The sequence below is a fragment of the Dreissena polymorpha genome, chromosome 13 (assembly GCF_020536995.1).
Source record: "Dreissena polymorpha isolate Duluth1 chromosome 13, UMN_Dpol_1.0, whole genome shotgun sequence".
In the NCBI taxonomy this organism is placed as follows: Eukaryota; Metazoa; Mollusca; class Bivalvia; order Myida; family Dreissenidae; genus Dreissena; species Dreissena polymorpha.
This window is the reverse complement of record NC_068367.1, coordinates 36633258-36659506: the sequence shown is the minus strand read 5'-3', so window position 1 is coordinate 36659506 and position 26249 is coordinate 36633258. Positions and strand designations below refer to the sequence as shown.

The 26249-nt window shown below is 35.8% G+C and overlaps 2 protein-coding genes across 4 annotated transcripts in view; one reads left to right on the top strand and one right to left on the bottom strand.

The window, feature by feature from the left end:
• Nucleotides 1–26249, top strand: part of LOC127854878 (phosphatidylinositol 5-phosphate 4-kinase type-2 alpha-like) — a 131032-nt gene that overhangs the window by 36799 nt on the left and 67984 nt on the right. For 2 of the 3 annotated variants that reach the window (XM_052389981.1, XM_052389983.1), the window contains 5 exons: nucleotides 15364–15510; nucleotides 16371–16409; nucleotides 17366–17479; nucleotides 20605–20884; nucleotides 22878–23187. In XM_052389981.1, coding sequence (XP_052245941.1) covers nucleotides 15364–15510; nucleotides 16371–16409; nucleotides 17366–17479; nucleotides 20605–20884; nucleotides 22878–23062 — 765 coding nt within the window. In that variant the 3' untranslated portion in view covers nucleotides 23063–23187. Of the gene's footprint in view, nucleotides 1–15363; nucleotides 15511–16370; nucleotides 16410–17365; nucleotides 17480–20604; nucleotides 20885–22877; nucleotides 23764–26249 lie in introns of those variants that run through there. The other variant, XM_052389982.1, reaches the window with a different exon arrangement.
• LOC127854877 (uncharacterized) lies at nucleotides 1163–9001 on the bottom strand. Its single transcript, XM_052389980.1, has 2 exons — nucleotides 7603–9001; nucleotides 1163–2833 (listed from the first exon to the last, which is right to left on the bottom strand). The coding sequence occupies exons 1-2, from the start codon at nucleotides 7711–7713 to the stop codon at nucleotides 1613–1615; spliced, it is 1332 nt and encodes a 443-aa protein (XP_052245940.1). The 5' UTR covers nucleotides 7714–9001; the 3' UTR covers nucleotides 1163–1612.

Genomic DNA, 26249 nt, shown 5'->3' with positions numbered 1-26249 from the left:
TTATTGTTATACACACCCTTAAACATAAAGTGGTATATACAGTACAGCCAAGGCGGAACAAACATTATCCGCGGCTTCGCCACGGCAAGATTTTTAGTACGCGGCGGCCGAATCGTGGGTTCACGCGGCGGATCGCCGCGGCACTCGGCATCGATCCGCGCAACGACGCCGAGTCTGTATTTACCTCGCGAACTTTCGCGGAGTAAATCCGCCGCATACGTACGCGGCGGATCGAGTGAATAGATATACATCTACACGTTCATTTGTGTAGCATAGAAACCTAGATTTACGCCACTTTCATAGTTATTAGTTTCATGTTATAAAGTGATATCATAGGCATCGTACAGTTCATTATGCCTAATCGCAACCGTTGTTTATTGTTTGTGTTTTCACTTATATATACTTATATTTGTTAATGCAGCATCAACATACTAAAACAATATCCCGGAAAGAGGAAAATAATGCATTTGAATATCAACCGTACTTTGACAACTGACGACAGAAATTATTCGATTTACGATGTAAATCTAGGTTTACTGCATATTCGTTCATACGACACAAAGACACTATTTTGTTTTACGGATCCTTTTTTCTTAGAGTCATGTAAAATATCGACTATAATATTTTTTTTATAAACAACTGGTAGCAAGATGTGTTGCAGATAATTGGTCAGTAACCACATTTCAACAAACTATTTTGACCTGTTAATTCTTTCCAGCTCAATTCAACAGTTAAATGTGCCCATAACATTACTTAAATAGGCGGATATGATTTTATATGATGCTTTACAGAATATTTATATAATATCACGTCTTTAAATATATCGATATTTATTCTTAATGAAGCCTTTAATTAGATATTTGCAAAATATAATGGTTACCGCTTCTATATACACACGATGTAGCGTTTATGTGTTTGAATGTACATGTATTAACATATCTTTATTTCCGTTTCAATGTAAGGCTGTTTTATTCAAGCAGTGTTACCAAGGACAGCGTGAGTCGGAAGTAAATTATAACGTGTGTGGTAACCGCTTCTAAACACGATGTAGCGTTACCGGTAATTTGTTATTAACATATATGTACATGTACATATGTATTTCATTTTCAGTGTTTGGCTGTTTTATTCAAGCAGTAACGTAACGGACAACGTAAGTCGGAAGTAAATGGCAAAAATCTTTATTACAAATAACTATTGTTATTTGATTGCATAAATCATACATTATCAACATATTTTATTTTATATTAAAGCGTTTTTTATGTTTGTCTTTCAGGAGCTTTATCAATTATTTTATATAATCTGAAGTCTGAATAATGTCAAAGTACTGGCTATTGTCACCACGTAATACCATTAACTGCATAAAAGGCATTAAAACTTAATGTTTGATTATATAATATGTACAGTTTCTACAATTTGATCAACACATTTAAATATTATCTAAATTGTGCATAGTTTCCTAAGGCCCCAACAATGTATGATGATGATAAAATATCTGATATCACAAAACATGTTACAACCAAATAATATTCATAATCAATAGTGTTGATTATGATTTGTTTTAAGTATGTTTGTCTCATAAAATGAGAAAGAGATATGCTGTGAGTACAGAGATTTACAAATTAAAAAATGACAGCTCGCCCAGTCCTTCCTCAAGCAAACGTTCCGTTTCTTGCTGATCTTTCTTTTTCTTTTCCTTTCTCCTCAGGCGCTCATTGATGCGCAGGACTACGGCCGTCCAACCCGACGTGGATCTTGCGTCCGGGTAGAAAAACTTCGTTGTATGTTCAACGAAAGCCTTCCTGGAGGCATCCAGCGCCTGTTTCCCGGCCGCCCCATTCCAGTTGAACAGCAGCCGAAGCTTGTCAACCCCAAACAACTCTGGGAAAACGTGCGGCAGCAGTAGACAGGCAAAATGGGCCTCATTGTTTGCCTCCCTATTTATGGCGTCCAATATCGCCTTGTCAACAAGGCTTGTTTCAGGCATCTGGTTTTCTTGGTCTGGGTCGGGCAGTATAGGCTGCAGAGGCTGCATAGGCTGCATAGGCTGTATAGGCTGCATAGGCTGTATAGGCTGCATAGGCTGTCGACTGGCCAACGACACCTCCAACCGCTCCACTGCCGCTTCCAGTTTGGTTAACCTCTTTCCCATGCTGATCATGGCTCTCGTCTGATCCGCCATGTACGCCTCCATGCGGTTCAGCAGCACAAGAATATGTGCCACGCTGCCGGGTTCCATGGTTGAACTTGTTCTTCTGGCAGGCGTGGGTCTAGCGATGATTGACGTGGCGATGGCTGGTGTTGCTGGTCTCGTTTCCGTGGCGATGGCTGGTGTTGCTGGTATCGTGTCCGTGGCGATGGCTGGTGTTGCTGGTCTCGTGTCCGTGGCGATGGCTGGTGTCGTGTCCGTGGCGTTGGTTGGCGTTGCTGGTCTCGTCGTGTCCGTGGCGTTGGTTGGCGTTGTTTGTCCTGAAGTTCTTGGCGTGGCGTTGGTTGGCGTCGCTTGTCTTGAAGTTGTTGTGGCGCTGGTTGGCGTTGCGGCTATACAGGTGTTAGCCGGGACGACGGGTGATGTCGTTTGTTCAGATGTTGTTGGTTGTGCGTCGTCCCTTGGCGAGCCAACAGACACCACTACGGCTCTTTTCTTGGTGACCTTGGTGACCTTGGCGACGGTTTGGTCCACGGCCTTCCGTTTTCTCGTCGGGGCAGACAAAGCGGTGATCCGTGTGGCCATTTCTTTTTCCATTGTACCCTTCTTTCCCTGCGCTAGCGCAGATGCAAGCCCAACCTGCTTCCCGCTTCCCCACTGCACATTGTACACTCCGTTGAGCTCAATCTGTTAATAATAAAAGTAATACATATAAGAACTGGCACAAGTGACTGAATGCACGTTCAATATCAAAAGCAGTTTTAGGGCCTAAATCCTGAATTCAGGAATAATCCTGAACTTTGACTCCTCTGTTTATTTACTCACATGGTTGAGTGTTTACGCAACATAATTTATAATTGAAAGTTTTCTTACAATACATGTGGTAACTTAGAAAACAGTTATTAAAATGATAATAAAGATGGTGTAAGATGCAACAATGGAGTTCTGACACATCGTTGTTAAAAGAATAGATAAAGGTTGCGATTATTAATAATTATTGTATCAATTACAACAGCGACGGAAATGACGGATTTTGCCAAGTCAGGTACGTTAAGCATTACATTTTACAATCTGATGCCACACAGAACTCCCAAGCTTCAATAAATATTTTCTTCTTTTCTACAGTTTAATAATGCATGCGCATAGCGGGATACTTTTATACAATGTATTCATATTGTTCTACTTCTACTATTTTCCCGCGTGCGCGGTTTATGTTGCAGTGAAACACGTTATTATTTAACATGTTTTGAAGAAATCAGTATAGCTAACATTAAACATTTTGCACATTGAAATCGCATGCATAATATGGACTTAAGGTAATTGGAAATAAACAAATCAAAACTCGCTAACTATTACCCTCAAGTTTATGATTAAATAATCATGTGATAGTTCATGACGATGTCATAATATATAAACTATTCTTTATATTTATATTTCTAAATATGATTTTTACAAAATTAAAGCGGGTATATACGATTTTTTTTATATGTGTTTAATTTTAATATTTTGATAAAATATGTTACAATAACCATATATAGGCAAGAAAAATTATACATTAAAGCCGAATTTCATAAAATGCAGCAAAGACAAATTAGCGCCCGAGCCGATTGTGACGTACATATTTTCCTACAATAACCGAAGCATTCGTCTTTGTATTAGGATCGGAGTTAGTGTTCGTGTGTCGTATGAATAGATATCGTTGCAGGAATTCAAATAAACCGTTAAACTAAGTTTACATTCACATCGTACATGTATGGTATACATGCTGCCGAATTCGGCTGTACAGCCGTTTTCAATTTCGGAATTAAATATCTGGCTTATTTCGCATTTTTCGACACATGTTCTTCTTAACTTTTATTTTAATTTATATTGAAATATATATATAATAAGTTTTTACACATTTTATATAAATTCATAAATATTTGACAAAATCGTATATACCCGCTTTATTACTTATCAATCCCTAATTGAAAAAAACCTAATCTAGTATGGAGAAATTCACTTTAGATGAATTCATTGCAAAATCGCTCTAAACAAGCCTTGCTGCACTGTCATGATTTTGACAACTTGTTATTTCATGTCAAATTCCATGTTCGCTTGTATTATACGGGCAAATTAATACTGGGTACAGCTGTCATAACTTGGCATTATACTAGTCATGTAATAAAAAGTCTTCTAATCGTATTTTCCTTCATAATATTTTAAGCATTCGCGTATCTTCAACAATGGGGAAACTTGATGTTAAATCAAAACTTGAGCTTATTTCGTTGTACAAAAGTGGAAACTCAACTAAGCGAATTATTTCAATTATGGGTTGTAAAGGCATAGTTATTTCCCGAAACCAGGTGAATTACTGGATTAATTCATACGAGCGTGGACGTTTTACATTTGATGAAATTAATGAACGCGGACATACGTGGGCACCTAGGAAGTTATTACAGTGGGACATTGATTTCATTAGAGAAGCATTTCGTAAAGATCCAAACGTAAGCAGTACGGATATTCATAAACAATTGACCGAACAAGGTGCGACCTTTAGTTTGTCAACTACAAAACGTGCAATTCAGCTAGCCGGATATACAAGCGCAACTCCTAGGTATGCGCAGCTAGTTAGCGTTGCAAATAAGATCGTCAGAAAAGATTTCTGTCAGAGCCTGCTTGAGCGAAACGACACATTTGACGATGTTATTTTTACAGATGAATCTTCCATACAATTACATTCAAACAAACGGACATCGTATAGACCTAAACATTCAGTGAACACGTGCATGCCCAAACCTAAACACCCACTAAAACTTCATGTTTGGGCTGGGATAAGTCGACGTGGTCCGACTAAAATTACTATTTTTGAAGGAATTATGGACTCGGAATTTTATACGAATTCTATTTTACGAGACAACTTGGTGCCTTTTATCCACTCGCGTTTCCCGAATACACACAGATTTCAACAGGACAATGACCCTAAACACCGTTCTCGAATGGCCATGGCTTTTATGGAGAGCAACGGAATCAACAATCAAAAATGGCCAGCTCAGAGTCCAGACCTAAACCCCATAGAAATGGTATGGAACCAACTTAAAGGATATGTTTCAAAATGTGAACCCAAAACTAAAGATGATCTTATAAGTGCAATAGAATCATTTTGGATTACCCACATGACTGCTGACCAGTGCAACAAATATATTGATCATTTATTCAAGGTGGTGCCTATTTGCATCAAAATGAACGGTTGTGCTACTGGCGATACGCCCAACAGAATATTCAGGCAGGAGTCAAGAGGAAAATCAATTATGTATTTTAACAACCTATTAGACACGGACGAACGTACCCGTGAAACAGCCTCACTGCTTTTACCTGGTTAGGCGCATTGTAAATTTTGAACAGCTTAATGGACCGATGAAACACTTCGAAATGTGTCTCTATGGTGAAAAGGCTTAACGCTGTTATGGATTATATCATTTTAATTTTCGAAGCAAAGGGATTGTTAACATGTATGTGATAAATTTCAACTGTTCTTAACATTATGCTGTGTTTTTTTAATAAACCTGTACATGCAGTATGATGTTGACATGAATTAAATTATCGTAACTTTTCTGTTGTGTTGTTCGCACAAAAGGGCATAAAGAAACATTAGTTACGATCTGAATAAATTTGATTAGTTTATACTAAATTGCAAATAATAAAAACGTTGTTTTCTACTATCAAATATACATGTAGCCTAACTAGACATTGGCAATGGCAAATACATAATCAAACAAATTATAATGTTCTCTGTGACTAGTATTTTTTTAGATACCCTTGTTGCGTATTATTGGAATTTTAATTTAGCGTGAATAAAAAGCAGTTTCAACTAACCGAACCTATCTTGTTTATTCATTTACCCTTTTTTCAAAATAACCAGGTTAATAACTAAAAAGATTCCATTTTAAGTAAATGTACCCCTGAAGATGTTTCAGAAGAGATAGCAGTTTCATATTTAGACTCCTCAATTACCAATTAAATAACATACTCAATACTATCGATTGAAATTCGTTATACTAATAAATGCACAGTCGTATCGTTTTCGTTAAAGTGTATTACGATGTCCTCACGTGCAATATATAACATGTAACATACAACATGGATAGGCTTATTTAAGCAAAACACTTTTTCTCAGTATGTAAGCTATTACAAATTACTAATACCGGTCATATATATACGTTCAAATATACGTGTAAAAATGGTATTTATGATTCCATTATATAATTAAGGCCATAAGTGTATAATCGTCATCATCATCATCATCATCATCATCATCACGAATACCATCACAAACATCATAATCATAATCAACATTTGGGCATTTAAAAAAAATGATATGATGAATAATGTAAAAAGAGTACGGACAAGTTATATTTTACCCTATTTTTACTTATTTATATCTTTTTAACCTTGACTTTTAATCTAATGGCATAGTTGCACTAAAGGGTCATGACTACAATGGCAACCTAGATGATTGTCTTATATTATACACACAAACATTTTCTTGAAGTGAAAATATATATATATATATATATATATACGTTCAAATCTACGTGTAAAAATGGTATTTATGATTCCATTATATAATTAAGGCCATAAGTGTATTATCATCATCATCATCATCATTAGTATAATGAACATTCTTAACGGCACGTGCCAAATAAAGGCCGTGGGTTATTCGACATCAAACTGAGCGTATTTATGAGAACTTTACATGAAATAGTGAACAAGAAAAAATATGATACATTGTATAAATCATTACCGTGTTAAAAGCGAAATAATTCGTATTCGTTATAGTTCGCATTTGTGATTTAACCCATAAGCTTTCCGACCGTGGGTTATTCGACAACAAACTATAACGTACACGAATTATTTCGTAAATAATTCACGGTTACATACATGTATGAATGGGTCAAATTAAAAAAAGGTAATGAAATGCGTAAAAACTAAGATGTATATATTTATTGCCCATTAAAATTTACTAATTAATATATTTGGTTCTAAATGTGTTCCGTTTGATATTTAGACAATGAACGTTCAAAGCAATGTTTATTACATAAATCAGTGGTAAAAAATAGCAGACCCCTTGATTTCCACATAATTGGCAATTCGCAAACCTCGATCATTTAAAAAGTAATTCACGATTAACACACAGGTGCTATATGGTACCTCTGTAAAATTCAACATACCAGACATTATACCGCTTTAAAAATGTCCACTAAACGAGCATACACACTTAAGTATGCACAGGAATGTTCTACAAATATTTATTTAAAAGATCAAATATAAACTTCACCGACTTATATGTATTTTATGTAGGTCGGATTAGGTTTGGTAAGCTTTTTTAACACTACGCCATATCAATGATGCGATTAAAGACCTTAACCATAATTATAACTAATTGTGTTTTCATAATTAACGTATTTGTTTCTTACTTCGTCGGCATCCTTGAAGTGTTTCCTGGTTCGAACCTGGAACTTCTTGTCTTCAAGAAACTGTACCAGGAAGAACAAGGTTTCCGTCGCCAGAAGGTGTCGCAGAGTCATTGTGCACAATGTATATATAATCCTAAACGCACAAACAATATCACAACAAACACTGTAGAAAATATACCAAGTATATAATTCGCAGTAAATCCAAAATAGCAGTAGTAGACAAAATCAACTGTATAAAATGAACTGAATGAAACGAGCTTATATACGCATATTCAAACAATAGTGATAATGAGCTGATAATTGACACAATAACAATTAAGTCTTTATAATTGATGTGGCTTCAAACTGCTAATTGACTCTGCTAAAATATAATAGCAAAAACAACATGCAATTATAAATCCACCCATCTTCTGGAGCCTTGACCACTCGTAGGTGCGAAAACAGCTGCCTGGTCGCCTTGATGTCTCGATATGAAAGGGAAAACAATTGTACATAATTACGTGACCTTGTTAATGTGTGAAATACATTCTTTACGGGCAGGAAACATACTTACTTGCCAGGAACACTAAATATGCTTATATGATAATACCTGTTGTCGTAAAAATAAAACCAAAAACAAATATGTTTGTTAATCATTTAAAGTTTTCTAATGGTCATCTAACAGTTAATAGGTGTCTATCGCAACCGTTATTTATTGTTTTTGTTTTCACTTAAGATACACTTATATTTGTGAATGCAGCATCAACATAATAAAACAATATCCAGGAAAGAGAAAGTAATGCATTTGTATATCAACCGTACTTTCGTTTTTCCCAACTTACGACAGAAAGTATTCGATTTACGATGGGAATTTAGTTTTAGTGCAGATTCGTTCAAACGACACAAAGACACTATTTTGTTTTACGGATCATTTCGGCTTAGAAGAATGTTTAGGCATAAAAAGTATCTAATTTTATAAACAGCCGGTAGCAAGATGAGTTGCAGCTTATTGTCAGTAACCAAATTTTCACTAACACTTTTGACCTTTTTATTCTTTTCAGTTCAATTCAACAGTGAAAAATGCCCATAATATCACTTCAATATAAAATAATAATGAAACGGTGCAGTTAATAGACGCACACAAAGTAACTTAAACTACATAAGCCGATTCTAAAAATGACAAAGATAAATTATTATTGAAATTGAATTTATACATGCCCTTAATTATCGTGTTTTGTTTTGATGACTTCGATTTTTGTTAATTTTTCAGGATTACAACAATTTGTTTATAAACGGGAATGCACTCACTAAAACACAACAGCACGCTTTTTTATTAACTATGTTATATATTTTATTTTGAATCCGCGCTCATTAAATATTATGATTTGACATATTATTATAAGTGTTCTTTTAATTTTTTTTAACAACTAATCATTTAAAAAAGATTGTTGATTTTAGGATACATGTACGCATCGACTCGGCGTCATGCCGCGGATCGAGGCTTGCCTCGGCATGCCGCGGCGGACAGATGCGAAGCTTCGCGGCGAAATTCGACTTGCCGCCGCATCCTTACGCGGCTTCAACAGCTGACGCGGCATCGACTCGTTAAGCCTTGCCGCCGCGGATCGCGAAATATGTTTGTTCCGCCTTGGCTGTACTGTAGGAATCTATATAATATAATCTATATAATCGTATGTCAGTTTGTCTGGAGTTCAGTCAGTCCGTTCATACTAGGCATAAAGTTGGCGTCAGGCATTCTCATACAATTTTCAATGCATATCATTTAACCCTTTCCCACTCAGAAGCAAAGTGAAATTGGCTAAGTGCAAACAGCATAAAACCAGAACAGCCTTGCAGTATGTTCAGGTTTAATGCTGTTTGCTGCTCATCAGTATCTAAGGGTTGGAAATGAACTTGAAACTTGAATTTAATAAGAAAGGTATTTAATTAAATGTAACTTTCTAAGGGACTACAAATGCATCAAAATACATATCTTAGTGGTAAAGGGTTAACATTTAGTGCAGGCAATGTGCCCTATGATATGAAGCTGTGCATGTGCGATTTTAACGTCCTTCATTAAAAGTTACACAAGTTAAACCCTCTTTTCAACTTAAGATTTTTTTTGACTTGGTTATTTTTTCTAATGACAGTAGACTGTAAGCAGAAATATACATATCTCAAACTACAGCATCCAGATGTGTAACTTTTGGTATTAAAATTTTTATATTGCCCCTGTACTTAGTTTCATCCAATCATTACCCCTGGGTTATAACTGGCCAAAAAGCCGTAGTGATCAAATTATTTATATAGACTTACATGGTAACATAACCTCAAAGAAATCATTCGGCTAAAACCACAAGACCTAAAGGTTTATATTACAATTTGGTATGTAGCATTCTATTGTTGTTCTCAACAAACTTGTTCAAAACATGTCCCAGGGGTAAAGCAATGGCCATGCACCATGATACAATTTTTCATTGGTACAATTGTTATTACTGCTGTGCGGAGTTGGTGTTTATTCATCCCCACTGTGTTTGTATACCCCCACAAACAAAGTTTAGGGGGGTATATAGGAGTGAGCTTTTCGGTCAGTCAGTCTGTCTGTTGGTCCGTATTAAGTGTCTGCTCTCTAATTCAAGTTGTTTTCATTCGATCTTCACCAAACTTGGTCAGATGATGTATCTAGATGATGTCTAGGTCAAGTTCGAATACGGGTCATGCTGGGTCAAAAACTAGGTCACATGGTCACTGAGTGCTTTTTAAACATTGAGCATGGTGTCCGCTCTTTAATTCAAGTAGTTTACATCACAGCTTCACCAAACTTGATCAGAAGTTGTATCTAGATGATGTCTAGGCCAAGTTCGAACATGGGTCATGGCAGGTCAAAAACCAGGTCACTGGGTCACTTAGTGCGTTTTAAACATTGAGCATGGTGTCCGCTGTTTTTGGTGAAGACAACATGCAAACATTTCTGTGTCAATGCGACATGTGGGGGTATTCGTCACGTCTGTGACAAAGCTCTAGTTGTTGTTGTTGTGCCAGGCTCCACTATCCCGTCTTCAGTGTTCTTTGCAGTGTAAAATGTAAAAATCTCAACCAATATTGAGTTAACATCTGAGTTGCTCTATGTTTCACTGATTTAAAGAAGTATTTTCTTGGCTTGTGTTTAATTTCAAAATCTGACTCTTAAAAAAAGTCTTGCTAGAACCCAGAAATTGTTTATCCATCCACAGAATTGATATGTATGCATGTACCAAGAACTTAACCATTTGAGTTGTGATGTAAATCCCTTTATGCGATACATCACCCAGTGTGGTGTCAATCATATGTCATAAACGTTAACCAAAGCTGGCTAATTGGCTCGCAACTTGACGTTGTTCTCTTAAAATGCAGTCTGCACAACGGATATAATCAGATATAAAGATGCCTATTTGAGGAATTGGAAGAGAATACCTTAAATATTGACCCAGTTCTGTCTGACTTCCTCACTTCATACATCAGTTTTAGGTAATCAGTGTTTTTTTCACCACTTTAGGAATGGGGCTTGAGCACTTTGGACTGGAAAAAATCACATTGATTTGACTAAAATTTGGAAATTGTTGTGTTTTTTTTTGCTACCAAATACTTTAAAATTGAGCATAAAGGTGGTGATATTTTATACTATATTTGCTAATTAGGTTCAACTTTTAGAGCTGAATAAGGAAATGAACTAAAAATTGCAATTAATAAAAAAACAATTTTTGTTTAAACAATATTTAATCTTTGGACAAATATAGGACAACAATAGACTTGTAGTCCGCAAGATTTTGCAGTGATCCATTGTGTCAATATTATGATTCAACAATTCCATCTGCTAAAAGTACTTTATAATTGTATTTCTCTTATCTTTTGAAACTTCTATTGGTATCTTTTTACAAACAATTTTTAAAGTCGCAATATGAAGTTCCATTAACATTAACAACAAATTCTCTCACAAAATTTAAACCCTGAATTAGATCAGGATTCAGTTAATGATGAGAACCATAAATGTGTTGTGATAAAAGAGTATAATGCACCAAGCAAATTAAAAGACATTGACTTGAAATAGTCTCAAACATAAACGCGTTCCCTCTCAGAAGCATAGTGAAAATTGATATGTGCAAACTCGCAGATTACTCGCAGTCTGTTCAGGTTTTATGCTGTTTGCTGCTCATCAATATCTTAGGGTTGGAAATAAATCCATTAAAGCTTGAATCTAGTAAAAAAAGGTCTTTAATGTGCCTCCGAAGCTCAGTGGATAAGGCGCTTGCGTTAAAATCCAGAGATCCTAGGTTCGATCCCGGGCCGGGGCACATACATGCCAGTCATGTTTCAGCGGAATACTGACTGACAAAGAAAGGCTTAGCCCGGCATTTAGACGTTATATTAAAAAAACAGGTCTTTAATTATATTTAACTTTATAAGGGATCATACAAGTGTCGAAATACGTATCTAAGTGGTTAAGGGATAACACAACAAAAATGCATCAGTTTGCACATATTTTAGATGTTAATCCATTTATGCAAAGCGTCTAGAAAAAAGGCCTTGGCAAACAGCGTAGACCCAGATGAGACGCCGCATAATGCGGTGTCTCATCAGGGTCTGCACTGTTTGCTTAAAGGAATTTCTGTAAGAAATATTCTAAATATGGAAATACATATACCAGACATCCCTAATTTTGGTAATAAATTGATCCAATTTAGAAGGATGGGAGAGTCCACCAGGCATAAATGGGTTAATCGTGCCTCGTTCACAATGATGCTCATTACTTGGCACATTCTGAGACTACAACAGCCAGCAAAGCGTGTTATTGCTGGTAATTGCGGGTTATTACGTGTAATTGTGTTTGCTGCTCTGTTGCAAAAAACCTGAGGCAAGTCTTGTGATCAATTATTGATGAATGCTGAATCAATTTGGATAACAAATGGGATGCTGTTAACACCAGTTGTATCAAGTTTCTTCATTTTGTCAGTATGCTGGGAAGGCCTTAGCTAGCATTACCTGTTTATTGTGCCTTTCTGAGTACACAGTCATGTAACGGTATTCATTGTTGATAAATAATTTCCTTTAGTCTGTCTTGATATAAATATGTTATGTGGTATTGATCCTTTATGGTGAAGTCAACAGTGTTTTTTTTGTTTGAACAAAATCTGGTCCGGTATTTGGCCCCATTCACAAAGGAAAAATGTATATATTTTTCCCAAATGGGACCTTAAAATTACCGATTGAAGGTTTAAAACAGAACAAAAAATATTTTTTTTTAGATATCAACATTTAACCCTTTGCATGCTGGGAAATTTTTCGTCTGCTAAAATGTCGTCTGCTGAATTTCTAAAATTAGCATTTTCTTCGATTTTTTTTCAAAGAATACTATCAGAATAGCAAACAGTTTGGATCCAGATGAGACGCCACTTTCTGTGGCGTCTCATCTGGATCCAAACTGTTTGCAAAGGCCTTCAAAATTCGGTTCCCGCACTGAAAGAGTTAAATATATTTTATTCTCAATTTTGAAGCATTTGTTAGCAAAACAACAACATAACTATTTTCCCAATCCTAAGAGACCCGGGCCCAAAATGGTGAAAAAACACTGGTCAATTTACCAGTATTTTTAATTGAAGATGAATAGGACTTTTAACCCAACCAGTTCTACCATTTTTAACTGTTTTGCAATTCACGTCTGTGCAATCATCATAGGTGATTTTGGCATTTTATGATAAACATTTAATTTTGAAGAAAATAAATGCTGAATTATTTCACTTCCAAAAGATGTTTCTTGATTGGAGCAAAATATATGAGGATATTAGAAGTGTTCAAGAGTAAGAAGACTAGTTGAAGTGGTTACACTTCAGTTTTATACAAGATGGTTGTATGTAACCTTTCTGTTAAAGCAATTGAATTGCAATACCAGGAATGGCTTTTCCATATCTACTTGTGTACATTTTTTTTTAACTATTTGCAACTGGTTTCACTCTTGCAACATCAGCATGATGTTGTCTGTTTCATTTAGGCCTTGGCACAGAGTTATGAAAATTGTTTTGTAAGTTCACTATATATGCAATATTCCCAGTTATTGACCCTCCGGATGGCTGGGAGTTGCAACAGATAACGTTGTTTTTTTCCATGAAAACTCGCCACCTTACTCCAGGCGGCATTTTTAGCTCACCTGATTGCTCAGGTGAGCTTTTGTGACCGGTCTTTGTCCGTCGTCTGTCCGTCCGTCCAAATTTGTTCGTAAAGATTATAGAGGCCACATTTATTGTCCGATCTTCATGAAACTTGGTCAGAAGCTTTGTCCCAATGAAATCTCGGTCGAGTTTGAAACTGGGTCGTGCCGGGTCAAAAACTAGGTCACTAGGTCAAAAAAAAGAAAACATTTGTAAACACTGTAGAAGTCAAATTTCTTGCCCAATAGTCATGTAACTTTGTCAAAATGTTTGTCTTAATGATATGTTGGTTGAGTTCAAAAGTGGTTCCGGTCCGTTGAAAAGCATGGCCGCCAGTGGGCGGGGCAGTTTTCCTTATTTGGCTATAGAGAAACCTTGTAAACACTCTAGAAGTCACAAGTTTTGCCCAATCATCATGAAAGTTGGTCAAAACATTGGATTGATAGATATCTCGGAGGAGTTCGAAAATGGTCCCGATCGGTGAAAAAACATGGCTGCCAGTGGGCGGGGCAATTTTCTCTATATGTACATAGTGAAAACATGTGAACACTCTAGAAGTCACATTTTTGGCCCAATTTTCATGAAATTTGGTCAGAACATTTGTTTCCTTGATATCAGAGTTGAGTTCGAAAATGGTTCCGGTCAGTTGAATAACATGTCTGCCGGGGGGGGGGGGGGCAGTTTTCCTTATTTGGCTATAGAGAAACCTTGTAAACACTCTAGAAGTCACAATTTTTGTCCAATCATCATGAAAGTTGGTCAAAACATTGGTTTTATTGATATCTCGGACAAGTTAGAAAATGGTCCATATCGGTGAAAAAACATGGCCGCCAGTGGGCGGGGCATTTTTCTCTATATGTATATAGTGAAAACATTTTAACACTCTAGAAGTCACATTTTTGGCCCAATTTTCATGAAATTTGGTCAGAACATTTGTTTCCTTGATATGAAAGTTGAGTTCAAAAATGGTTCCGGTCAGTTGAATAACATGGCTGCCGGGGAGGGGGGGTTGTTTTCTTAAATTTATACAAAGTAAAAAAAGCTTGTGAACACTCTAGAAGTCACATTTTTTGCCCAATCATCATGAAACTTGGTGAAAAGATTGGTTTTATATATATCACATAATTAATGCCATAATTTTTACCCTTAGATTGTCCAAATTTACATTATATTATACAAAATCCTTGTAAACACTCTAGAGGTCACAATTTTGTTTCAGATTTTATGAATCTTGGTTATAATATTTATTTTTGTAAGCAAAGTTTGATGTTTGGTAAGGGGGGTCAACTCAAAATATAGGTCACCAGGTCAAATCTTACAAAAACAAAAACACTCCATATGCCAGAGTTTTGGTTCAATAATGATGAAACTTGACCAGGATGTTTGTCTGGAAAATATCTCTATGTCAAGTTTGACGTTTGGTAAAGATTGAATGAACCGACTCCTCTCAGGTGAGCGAACTAGGGCCATCTTTGCCCTCTTGTTATGTATTCATAAAAGCTCAAAGCATTCAATAAGAACAAATGATATTTTAGGGAATTTCTTTGAATAACATGAAATGCAGCTACCGGGTAAATACTATTGTGTTTGATTCTCACAGCACATCGTGGAGTGTCACGCTAACACGATGTTGCCCCACTACCTGGGGATGTACCGGATCACGGTGAATGACGTGGAGACGTACCTATGCGTGATGAGAAACGTGTTCAGCCCACGACTACCCATACACAAGAAATATGATCTGAAGGTGTGTGGCGTGTCACGATGTTTTTCCAGGGCTCCTATTCACCAACTGATTCTTAAGACTTCTAAATTTCTAAAAATACAGAATATTCTTAAAACTGTTATAAATTTAAACTCCTTGGAAATAGTGTCTTAGTTAGAACCTTAAATTGAATAATTCTTTGTTAAGAATTATATGTTTAGGAGACAAGCCTGTATTTACCAACTTATTTTCATACTTAAGAAGGATGAAGAATAGATTTAACACCAAGAAAAATACATCCAGCGTTTGAATATATATGGGCTTCTACTGGTCATTATGTCTTTAACAGAATGTTCAACATGAAAAATGATGTATATACAGGTAGTTAATGTTAATTGAATCAATATTTAAGCAACTTTTGAATATTTCAATTTAAATAATATTTTTTATTCTTGAAATAAAGTCTAAGTCTTAGAATTGTTTGGTGAGTACTGGCCCAGGGCTTTCCTTTAAGTCTCAGCTTGACCCTTAGACTAGCAGACATTAAAAGAAAATTCAACTATTTCTACAAGATAAGAGTCGAAATGAAAAATTAACAGAAAATAATGAAATCTGGCGGACTCTCAGTGATGTGAACTTATGTGTCTGTTTAAACTTTTCAATTTGCAGAAAATCGTTAAAGACAATGTCCAGGGGTGAAATTATTAATTGAATTTTACACACCAATTACCTTTTTAGTTTTACAAATATATATTTAAAGGGGCTTGTTCATAGTTTGTACATCTTTTATACATTATGTGAAAATGTGCTTGCAATATATATCTATCTGAATGTCTTCTGTGTACATTTATCTACAACATATTATTCACACAAACATTGAATTCTTGTTGTTTTTGTTACAGGGCTCGACTGTTGACCGATGTGCCAGTGACAAGGAAAAGGTATTATTAGAGAAAAAAAAGCAATATTTGTTTTCCTGATGTTTGCCATATAATGTGAAACCTTTGATCTCTTATACCCAAACATTTTTCTATACCACTTATACAAATACTTATTCAGGAAGACATTCATTAAATGAGCAATTAGAATGGTCTGATATTTATTCTCCTTAGAAAAATAATATATATTTTAAGCTCAAGGGATATGCCTTTTTTGTATAAAATGCTTGGCAAAAATATTGGGAAAAAATACTCAACCATATTAGTCACAAGTGTTACTCTTATCAGTGATGTGATTTTGTAGTTGATTTTCTTCTTGTTAACACCAAGGTAGGTTTGCAAATTGTTTTTACATTTCAAGATCCATGTAAAAGTCAAGAATTTGGGTGAAGATAGTTTTGCCAATAGTTGATAGCAGTTGCCACAGGCTAAGCAAGGACGACAATTTCCGCTTTTTTTAGGGTATTTTTTGTATGCAAGAAGTCTATTGTTATTAAAAATCTATTTTAGGTGGAAATTATAGTCCATCATTGCTCCAGCTAGGATTTGGAAAGGGCATGGGGGACTTTTTTGTCAAAAGGGCACCTTCGACAAGCATTTTTTGTCAAAAGTGCTCTTTTGAGCGCGTGGGCGTTTCTGAAATGCTTCCTGTTGCATGTTAATTTACATGTTTTAAAATTTTTTTAGAATATATTATTCCAATTATTATTAAACCATTCAAATATAATGTCTATAATGAGGAATAAATTAATCCCAATCTAATTAGAGATTTATTAATTATCATATGCACAAAAAAATAAAAAAAATAATAAAGGGTAGGGGGGCCCTTGGAAGGGAATTGAGGGCGGGGCGTCCTTCAATTTAGGCCTAGCTGGAGCACTGGTCCATGATTAGCCTATGTGAACTGCATTGAGCCCAGTTTTCCCAGAGCCTGGCTCATAAACCTCTTTCTTCTATAGGCAAAGGAGTTGCCCACCTTCAAGGACAATGACTTCTTGGAAGATGAGGCTAAAGTTAACATCGGGGCAGAGGAGAAGGCAGAACTGATGAACAAACTGACCCGCGATGTGAACGTAAGTTTCTAGGGGACCTAACTGTGGAGGCCGGAATTTTAAATTTTGAGAAATATTTCCTCCCTTTTAATGTTAGATACTTTCTAATGGAGCTTACTATGGGGGCTTGATTTGTGCACTTGCAGAAGTATTACCTCCCTTTGAAAGGGATACTGCTTTCAGAAAGTGATTCAGCTGTCAACCCAAATGTAAATGTAATTAAATGGTATGAAAAAATAGAGAAAAACAAGCAAATTCGTTGAATTGATATCCTCCACCAAAAACAAAGTCAATTCTTTATCCCTTTGCCTTTGGCAGGGGATAAAAAAGCAAAACAATGTCTTTAAAATTTTAATAAGCGAATAAATAGTGTTTGTGATATAGTGAAGAATCTTTCTTGACAATAAAGTATTTAATCTTTTGATGATGGGAGCTTCAAAAGAAATGATCTTTCTTTATTACAAGGTCATCCTTTTAGGTCTAAGGTCAAAAATACAAATCCAAGGGAAGTAATAAGCTTTAAAGGGAGATAATTATTCAGTATTGAATATACCGTAAATCCACAAATATAATACGCCCTCGTGCATAATACGCACCCCCGAGTTTGGTCAAAATTTATCGGTAAAAATTGAAAATCCGAGTAAAATACACGCTAAAAAATCAGTGTCCGAAATCAGCCATTTCCGAAAAAATGTGTCAATATATTTTTGTGTTGTGAAAATAGCAAATCAATTTGGTGTTGTCAACTATCTGTTACCCCGGTATATTGATCAGGATGTGTTATAGTGCTGTTGATATGACAGTTGCATAATAAATATCTCTGTCTATTGTTTATATTACCATTGATTGTTACCGATAACACACGGGCCCCTTGCATACATCCGGGTCAAGCAGTCATAATTACAAAAGAAAGAAGCAGAGACCCTGTTTTTTGTTTTCACATTTAATTCAATTTGACAATATACGGGACGATAATAATTATAATAATAATAAAGTAATAAGAAGACAAAATGGTTACTTCCGTTTTTATAGTTGTCTAGATGAATTCCTTTTTCTTTTTTCGAGTTACAAACTCAATACTTTAATATAACTTGAAATACAATTTAACTGCTCGTGTTTTTCATGATCTCTTTAATTAAAATACGCTGCTGTCATTAAGGCTAATTTGGGAAGAAAAAAACAAATGAATTAATTATCACCTTTCAATTTAATTCGGCAATCGGCAGACAGGTGTAATAGACTCTATTAGCATCCTAAAACTAATTATTTAATTACCACTCTTTACTTCAGATATGGTAAATATGCGGTAGAAAGATAAATAAATATTTATTTATGGGTATTATCTGTTGTTTTTTTCATTTGCTAATCTCTTTTTACGACTTAGCGTCCAGTCGCTATTTTGTAGACAGACGACGATATTAACTGTGTATTCAAAGTATACAGTGTCTGCGCATGGATGACCCAATATTATCTGATAGCTCCTCCCGTTCTCACGTTTCATTCGACAACGTCATTTCATGTGTAAGCCAGCTCAATGTTGATAGGCCAGCTACCATGCGCATTTCAATAACAATAAGGTCAATCGATGTCTCATAATCGGTTACAGACCGGGTTTCGTTTACTGTTCGAATTGCGAACACATTCATTAAAACAAAGAGTTTCAAAGAGAAAAATATATAGAAAACCAGTCCAATATAAATGGCGGTTGTTTTCAATGAAATTTTACTAGATTTTCGCATTTTCACAAATAAGATTTTTATTGAGCCAAATTCTCAATATTTGCGCAAATGACTCAAATGGCGAACGACAGTGCGAGCCCTGTTGCACCCCTTTGATGAAATGGTGTAGTTCAAAATGGCTGCCGCGAAGCGAATAACAGCGATTAAGTTGAAAATTTGCACAGGTCAAATTTAGTTCTGCTCTAAACTCGTATATTATACGCACCCCCTACTCGAAGAAAAAATCAGCAGGTAAAAAAGTGCGTATTATATTTGTAGATTTACGGTAGCAACTTGATATTTGGCATGCATGTGTATCTCATGGAGCTGCATATTTCGAGTGGTGAATCTACAGTCACGGTAGTGGCTTTTAATTATTTGCTACTAAAAATAGAGATTTGTTAGAGACAATTATTTTCAAGGGAAGTAATTTATATAATTATAAATCTCAGATTATATATTTCCTTACCAAGAACGTAAGTTCTTTTCACAGTTACTGTACAGATTTTTTATTTTGATTATCTATAACTCAAATGATTGATTTGGAGGTGTTTTTTTAGACAAAGGGGAAGACACTGGGTTAAAGGGGAAAATAGAGGGCGAAAGAGACATATTTGGGGAAAAAATAAAAACTGTTTTAATCAATGTCTATAAATCATCTACTCTGATTTCAGGAGTTTTTCACCACTGTCTGCGTCTCCGGAAAATGGAGGCATTCCCAAAGCAAAAAAACAGCCCCCATTCCCAATCAAATTTTGATGAAATTTTTCCAAATTACAATAAAGAAGTTTTCTGTCAAAATCATTAAAAAACGTTAACAAACACAAATGACATTTAGAGTGACTTCCCTTTATGCATTACGTTATATAGCATGCCCTTAACGACTCAGATGTAAGCACGTTTAGTTTGAGAATTATTTTACCAACATTGAGAGCGATAAAGTGCGAAATGTTCCGCATGACTGCAAAAATTAACAGGAACTGCAAACTACACATTCTAATCCAACTCCGTAGACGCTTATTTCTATACCTGCCCAATGATAAATAGAAATTTTTATTTCAAAGCGGTGCAGTTGGGGGCATTGTGTTTCTGACGAACACATCTCTTGTTCTGTTTTCTTGGCAATCCTGTAATTAACTGACTACATCCTGCACTTAATAGGCCACATATTTTGTGTTCAAGTTTTTGACCAGCCTGCACTTAATTTTTGCTTTGATAACATTTTACTAAATGTTTTAAAAAAATGCTTGGAAAGTTGGCAATTTTATAATTGGACTCTGGGAACTGGAATGAGTGTACTCTTTTCTTTTGTTGTTCTTGGCCAGCCTGCACTTTAATGGATTTTATCTTTTCTATTTAAGTTGATGGTCAGCCATAAATTAATGGATAGCATCTTTTCTACTGAATGCACTATATTTTCTGTTACAGTTCTTGGCCAGTCTGCACCTAATGGACTACAGTCTGATCGTGGGCATCCACGACTGCGACAGGATCGAGCCCGAGGGCTCGGACATCAATGCCCAGAATAGCGAGTCTGACGGGGAGCCTGTGAGTGGGGAAGACGAGAACGGGCTCGAGGAACAGGTGCCAGACATCGGCGGGTTCGCACCCACACCGCCCGACAGCCCACAACCATACGGGCCTGTGCCGGCATTCAACGGGGACATAGATCCGAACATTGAGAAGTTCGGAGTGAAGAGTTTGGAAGGTAGGTCAGCGATTGTTTTTCGTTAAAATTTTGGGCCATTATAGAGACTTGTTCCCAAGGAAAATAAGTATGTATTTTTATGTCCCCCAGTGGTGGGGGACATATTGTTTTTGCCCTGTCTGTTGGTTGGTCTGTTGGTTGGTTGGTTGGTTGGTTGGTTGGTTGGTTTGCGCCAACTTTAACATTTGCAATAACTTTTGCAATATTGAAGATAGCAACTTGATATTTGGCATGCATATGTATCTCATGGAGCTGCACATTTTGAGTGGTGAAAGGTCAAGGTCATCCTTCAAGGTCAAAGGTCAAATATATGGGTCAAAATCGCTCATTTAATGTACACTTTTGCAGTATTTCAATATTCAAGATAGCAACTTGATATTTGGCATGCATGTGTATCTCATGGAGCTGCACATTTTGAGTGGTGAAAGGTCAAGGTCAAGGTCATCCTTCAAGGTCAGATGTCAAATATATATGTCCAAAATCGCTCATTTTATGAGTACTTTTGCATTATTGAAGATAGCAACTTGATATTTGGCATGCATGTGCATCTCATGGAGCTGCACATTTTGAGTGGTGAAAGGTCAAGGTCATGGTCATCCTTCAAGGTCAGAGGTCAAATATATGTGGCCTAAATCGCTTATTTTATGAATACTTTTGCAATATTGAAGATAGCAACTTGATATTTGGCATGCATGTGTATCTCATGGAGCTGCACATTTTGAGTGGTGAAAGGTCAAGGTCATCCTTCAAGGTCAAATATATGGGTCAAAATTGCTCATGTAATTTCACTTCTGCAATATTGAAGCTAGCAATTTTATATTTGAAATGCATGTGTATCTCATGGAGCTGCACATTTTACGTGGTGAAGGGTCAAGGTCATCCTTCAAGGTCAAACATCATATAGGGGTCAAGGTCATCCTTCAAGGTCAAACATCATATAGGGGGACATTGTGTTTCACAAACACATCTTGTTTGCAATTGGACCTAAACATTTCTTATTGAAGGTTTCAACAACAACAATAATCAATTAATTTTAACATTGAGTTCATCTCCCGTTCAGCTGTATAAGTTAAACAGTATAAACTCTTATATTACACCTCAGAGATATTGGTCCTTCTATATCTATATGACCAGTTTCAGTCTGTAAAATGATATAGAGAAACCTAAGAGTATATGGACCGGTCACTATTTATTTGTATATGGACCATTTGGGGCTTCACACCACTAAATGTGCACTGTGTTGAAGCGTTTTATTGAACAACATTGACACTATTTCAGCTTTAACAAGAGTAAAAAAAACAAAAACTTAATTTAGAATAAACGACACACTTACCTCAATGCCAACGTTAATGCTATGTTTATAACGATAACGTTATTTATAACTCAAATGATTGATTTGTCAAAGGTTTTTTTAAATGATATAATTATCATTTCTTTCCTGTACTAAGTTGTGAAAGGTAGGGTTCATTACATACCTGTGGACTTATGTCCATAGATACATGATGAACTCTGGCTATGATCTCTTTGATAAACCACAGGCCTTGGTTGTCAGTGATGTCTGACTTGGTCATTTTTTATTGTCCACAGACCCCCCCCCCCCCCCTCCGGTTGGATTGGACAAAATCCAAAGGAAGAAATAAGCTTTAAAGGGAGATGATTTCTATACCTGCCAAATAATAAATAGAAATTTTATTTCAAAGCGGCGCAGTAGGGGGCATTGTGTTTCTGACGAACACATCTCTTGTTTGATATTTGTATTAACTCATGAACATACAAGTTTTAACCCATTTTCAAATGAAATAATATTTGTAATTGTTACCATTCTCTTGCCTTCACTTCTTTTGAAAAAAAAATCCATTTAAATAATATTTGGAACGGTAACTATTTTTTTATCTTCTTTTCTCTTAAAATAAGGAATGCATGCCTTTTGAAAAAAAATAATTCCATACCATTGAAATAATATTTTGAACGGCAACTATTTTTACTTTTAAAGGAGGACCAAAGAAGGAGATTTACTTCCTTGCACTTATAGACATTCTGACACGGTATGGAATGAAAAAGCGCACCGCTCTTGCCGCAAAGACGATGAAACATGGCGTTGGGGCGGAGATATCCACCGTTCATCCCGATCAATATGCAAAACGGTTCCTTGAATTTATCGACAAGTGTATAGCGTGACAGTCGATGCAGTCAAAGTGATATTTGTTTGTTAAGTGTTAACGTTTTTACATGTTACAGGGGTGAGATTTCTCCTCCTTTCAGCTGTCAGCTCCATAACAATGTAAAAATAATTTTACAAATAGGTATTAATGATGCTGGGTCTAAATACAAAGGAAGAGTTAAAACCTGTAAGATGGGTAGGGAATTTTCCTCCGTTGAGGTGGTTCTTAAATCACATCCCTGATGTTAGAAGTTTGTTTACCAGAGGGACAGAAACTAAGTTGTGTACGGTAGGTTGCTGAGACGGGTAACTATCCTTAGTACATTGGTTGACCGGGCAAAGAAAAAAGGAGCCCAGGACCAAGTAGATGTCGTAATTATCTTATGCTTACATTTAAGAAAACAATATCAAACAACAGTATAATATTTCTGCCATGACTCAATGTATAATGCTCTTTCATTAGCCTGAATGTTCATTCTTTAAAAAACATAAAGTTAGTTATAAACAGTGGGGGAAAGGTTCAAGCCTTTATGAAAAGCTGGTTGCCCCGTCATATGACCAACTTTTGAAATGAACTTGCCTCAGCCTCAAGCTTCAAGTATTTTTTTATTATTATTAATTTTTATGGCAAACAAATATTACCATGTTTCAAAACATTTACTGAGCAATAGCTGTTGTTTTACTATGTTACATGTTTTTGTAAAATTCCAGTATTGAATTGTTTGCTGTCAGCAAAATCTCATTTATTGTAAGTTTAATTTCTTAAAAGACTGAACCAATCAATAAGACAGAGACAAAAATGCTAATTAAATACATTCTCTTACAATACTACATTGCTGCTCACATTTTAAGAAGTATAAAATGAATCTATATTTGTTCCCATATAAGTATTCCATAGTCATAATATAATGTTAAAATTATAGAGAATTGTATCTGAATGTCTGTATGTAACTTAATTGTAATTTTTTTTATTTTGTTTAGTATGAAATTTGTTTGTAACCATTTATTATTATACATGTTCTTGTTGTCAAACATGGACGGCCCATATTCCCCTAACCCCGAAGGGTAAACAATCGAAAAATCGTATAATTCTTAAAATACTGTTTGTTTGGCTATTTGTTGTTTACATGTATATGTTTTTACAGGAGCATGTTTTTAACAGGCACATAAAACTGAAGTGAATAATATTTTATCCTTTACTTAGCAGAAAACATGTTCCTTATATTTAATAGAACATTTGATCTGAAATGTTGCCTTAAAAACGGCCTTATGTTAGGATTTCCCTACGGTGTTATTTGAAAATGGGCCCTGGTTGATATGTAAATCCAAATATCGCTGATAGAGCGTGAAATCTTCGATTCTAAATAACATTTCTGTATGAGATCAAGTAAGTTTTAAATCACAACCCATTAATGATGCATATGAACATATACATTTATTATCTTTTTTTTACGCATTTACGTGCATATATTACTCATTGGTCCAAGGGGTAAAATGTAAATATGATACAATTTGCCTTCATTAAACAGTTCCTTAGATGTTGTAAACATGCTGGTCAAGTGAATAGTTAACATGTAAACAAGTGAAATTGTGAAACTCAGCAATTAAAGTGCGCAATACCATGTTGGTCCAAGGGGTAAAATGGAAATACGATACAATTTGCCTTCATTATACAGTTCCTTAGGTGTTGTAAACATGTCCGTCAAGTGTATGTATAGTTTAAATGTTAGAAACTCAAATTGTGAAACACACCAATGAAAATGCGCAATAAAAGTTTATAACAATTTCATTATTACTGTCTCACATTTCACATGCTGTCAATGCGTCCAGTAACAGTTTTTTAATGCTATTCATTGAATTTTTTAGGAGGTAACTGTAGTCGTATTTATAATCCAATATGCTGGCAGCTTTGTTTGAATGGATTATAACAACTGGCATTGATATACTGAAAACTTTTACCTGTTTACCATGTTTAATTGTTATTGCCTTAAATGAGTTCTTTGACGATTGTTAGGTTGATTCATGCATACTATCCATACTTATGTGCATGTTGTTCTTGAATAATATGAGCCGCATTCAGGTGACACTGGGCTTGATGCATGTGCATAAAGTGTCGTCCAATATTAGCCTGTGCAGTCCGCACAGGTTCATCTGGGATGAAACTTTCTGCTTAGACTAGACTATCATTAAGAAGAGACAACCATTTAATAAAAAATTCCATACAAGCGGAAAGTGTTGTCCCTGATAAGCCTGTCTGGACTGCACAGGCTAATGTAGGACGACACCACACATGCATTTATCTAAGTTTTTCCAGTATGCAACTCATATGATTATTAACCAGGTTTTCCGAAGGAAAAAACTGGTTATTAGATTGGCGAATGTGGGCGGGCTGGCTGGCTGGCTGGCTGGCTGGCTGGCTGGCTGGCGGGCTGGCTGGCGGGCGGGCGGAACAAGCTTGTCCGGGCCATAACTATGTCGTTCATTGTCAGATTTTAAAATCATTTGGCACATTTGTTCACCATCATTGGACGGTGTGTCGCGCGAAATAATTACGTCGATATCTCCAAGGTCAAGGTCACACTTTGAGTTCAAAGGTCAAAAATGGCCATAAATGAGCTTGTCCTGGCCATAACTATGTCATTCATTGTGAGATTTTAAAATCATTTGGCACATTTGTTCACCATCATGGGACGGTGTGTCGCACGAAAGAATCACGTCAATATCTCCAATGTCAAGGTCGCCACGACTAAAAATAGATTTAAAAAAAAAAACTTACAAAGGGGGTTAATTTTGTTTGTTCATTTCAAAAGTTCAGTTTGAGTTGTCTCCCTTTATCAGATTTTTTTTCACAATGAAAACCTGGTTTTGTGACAATTTTGTCCCTTGTCCTTGAGTTATTTTCATTGTTGGTCAGTATTTGTAATTATTATATGATTGTCAATTTGTTAACCGTTTGCCACTCAGATATGCACTTAGATGCATTTGTAGCCCCTTAAATCAAGTTGAAGTTTAGACCTATCTTAATAGATTCAAGTTGTGGAGCCTTCATTTCCATTACTGGTGAGCAGCAAACAGCATAAAACCGGAACAGATTGCAAGTTACTAGCAGGCTGTCTTGTTTTGATGCTGTTCGCATACTTTATTTCTGAGCGGGAGAGGGTTAACATTTCATACTTCACATTTCACCATGCTAGAATACTATGT

Excerpts from the sequence above, each read along its gene's own strand:
- LOC127854877 (XM_052389980.1), bottom strand. The coding sequence starts at position 7,713 with ATGACTCTGCGACACCTTCTGGCGACGGAAACCTTGTTCTTCCTGGTA. Across the intron at positions 2,834-7,602 it reads ACTTCAAGGATGCCGACGAA|ATTGAGCTCAACGGAGTGTA; the intron begins GTAAGAAACAAA and ends TATTATTAACAG.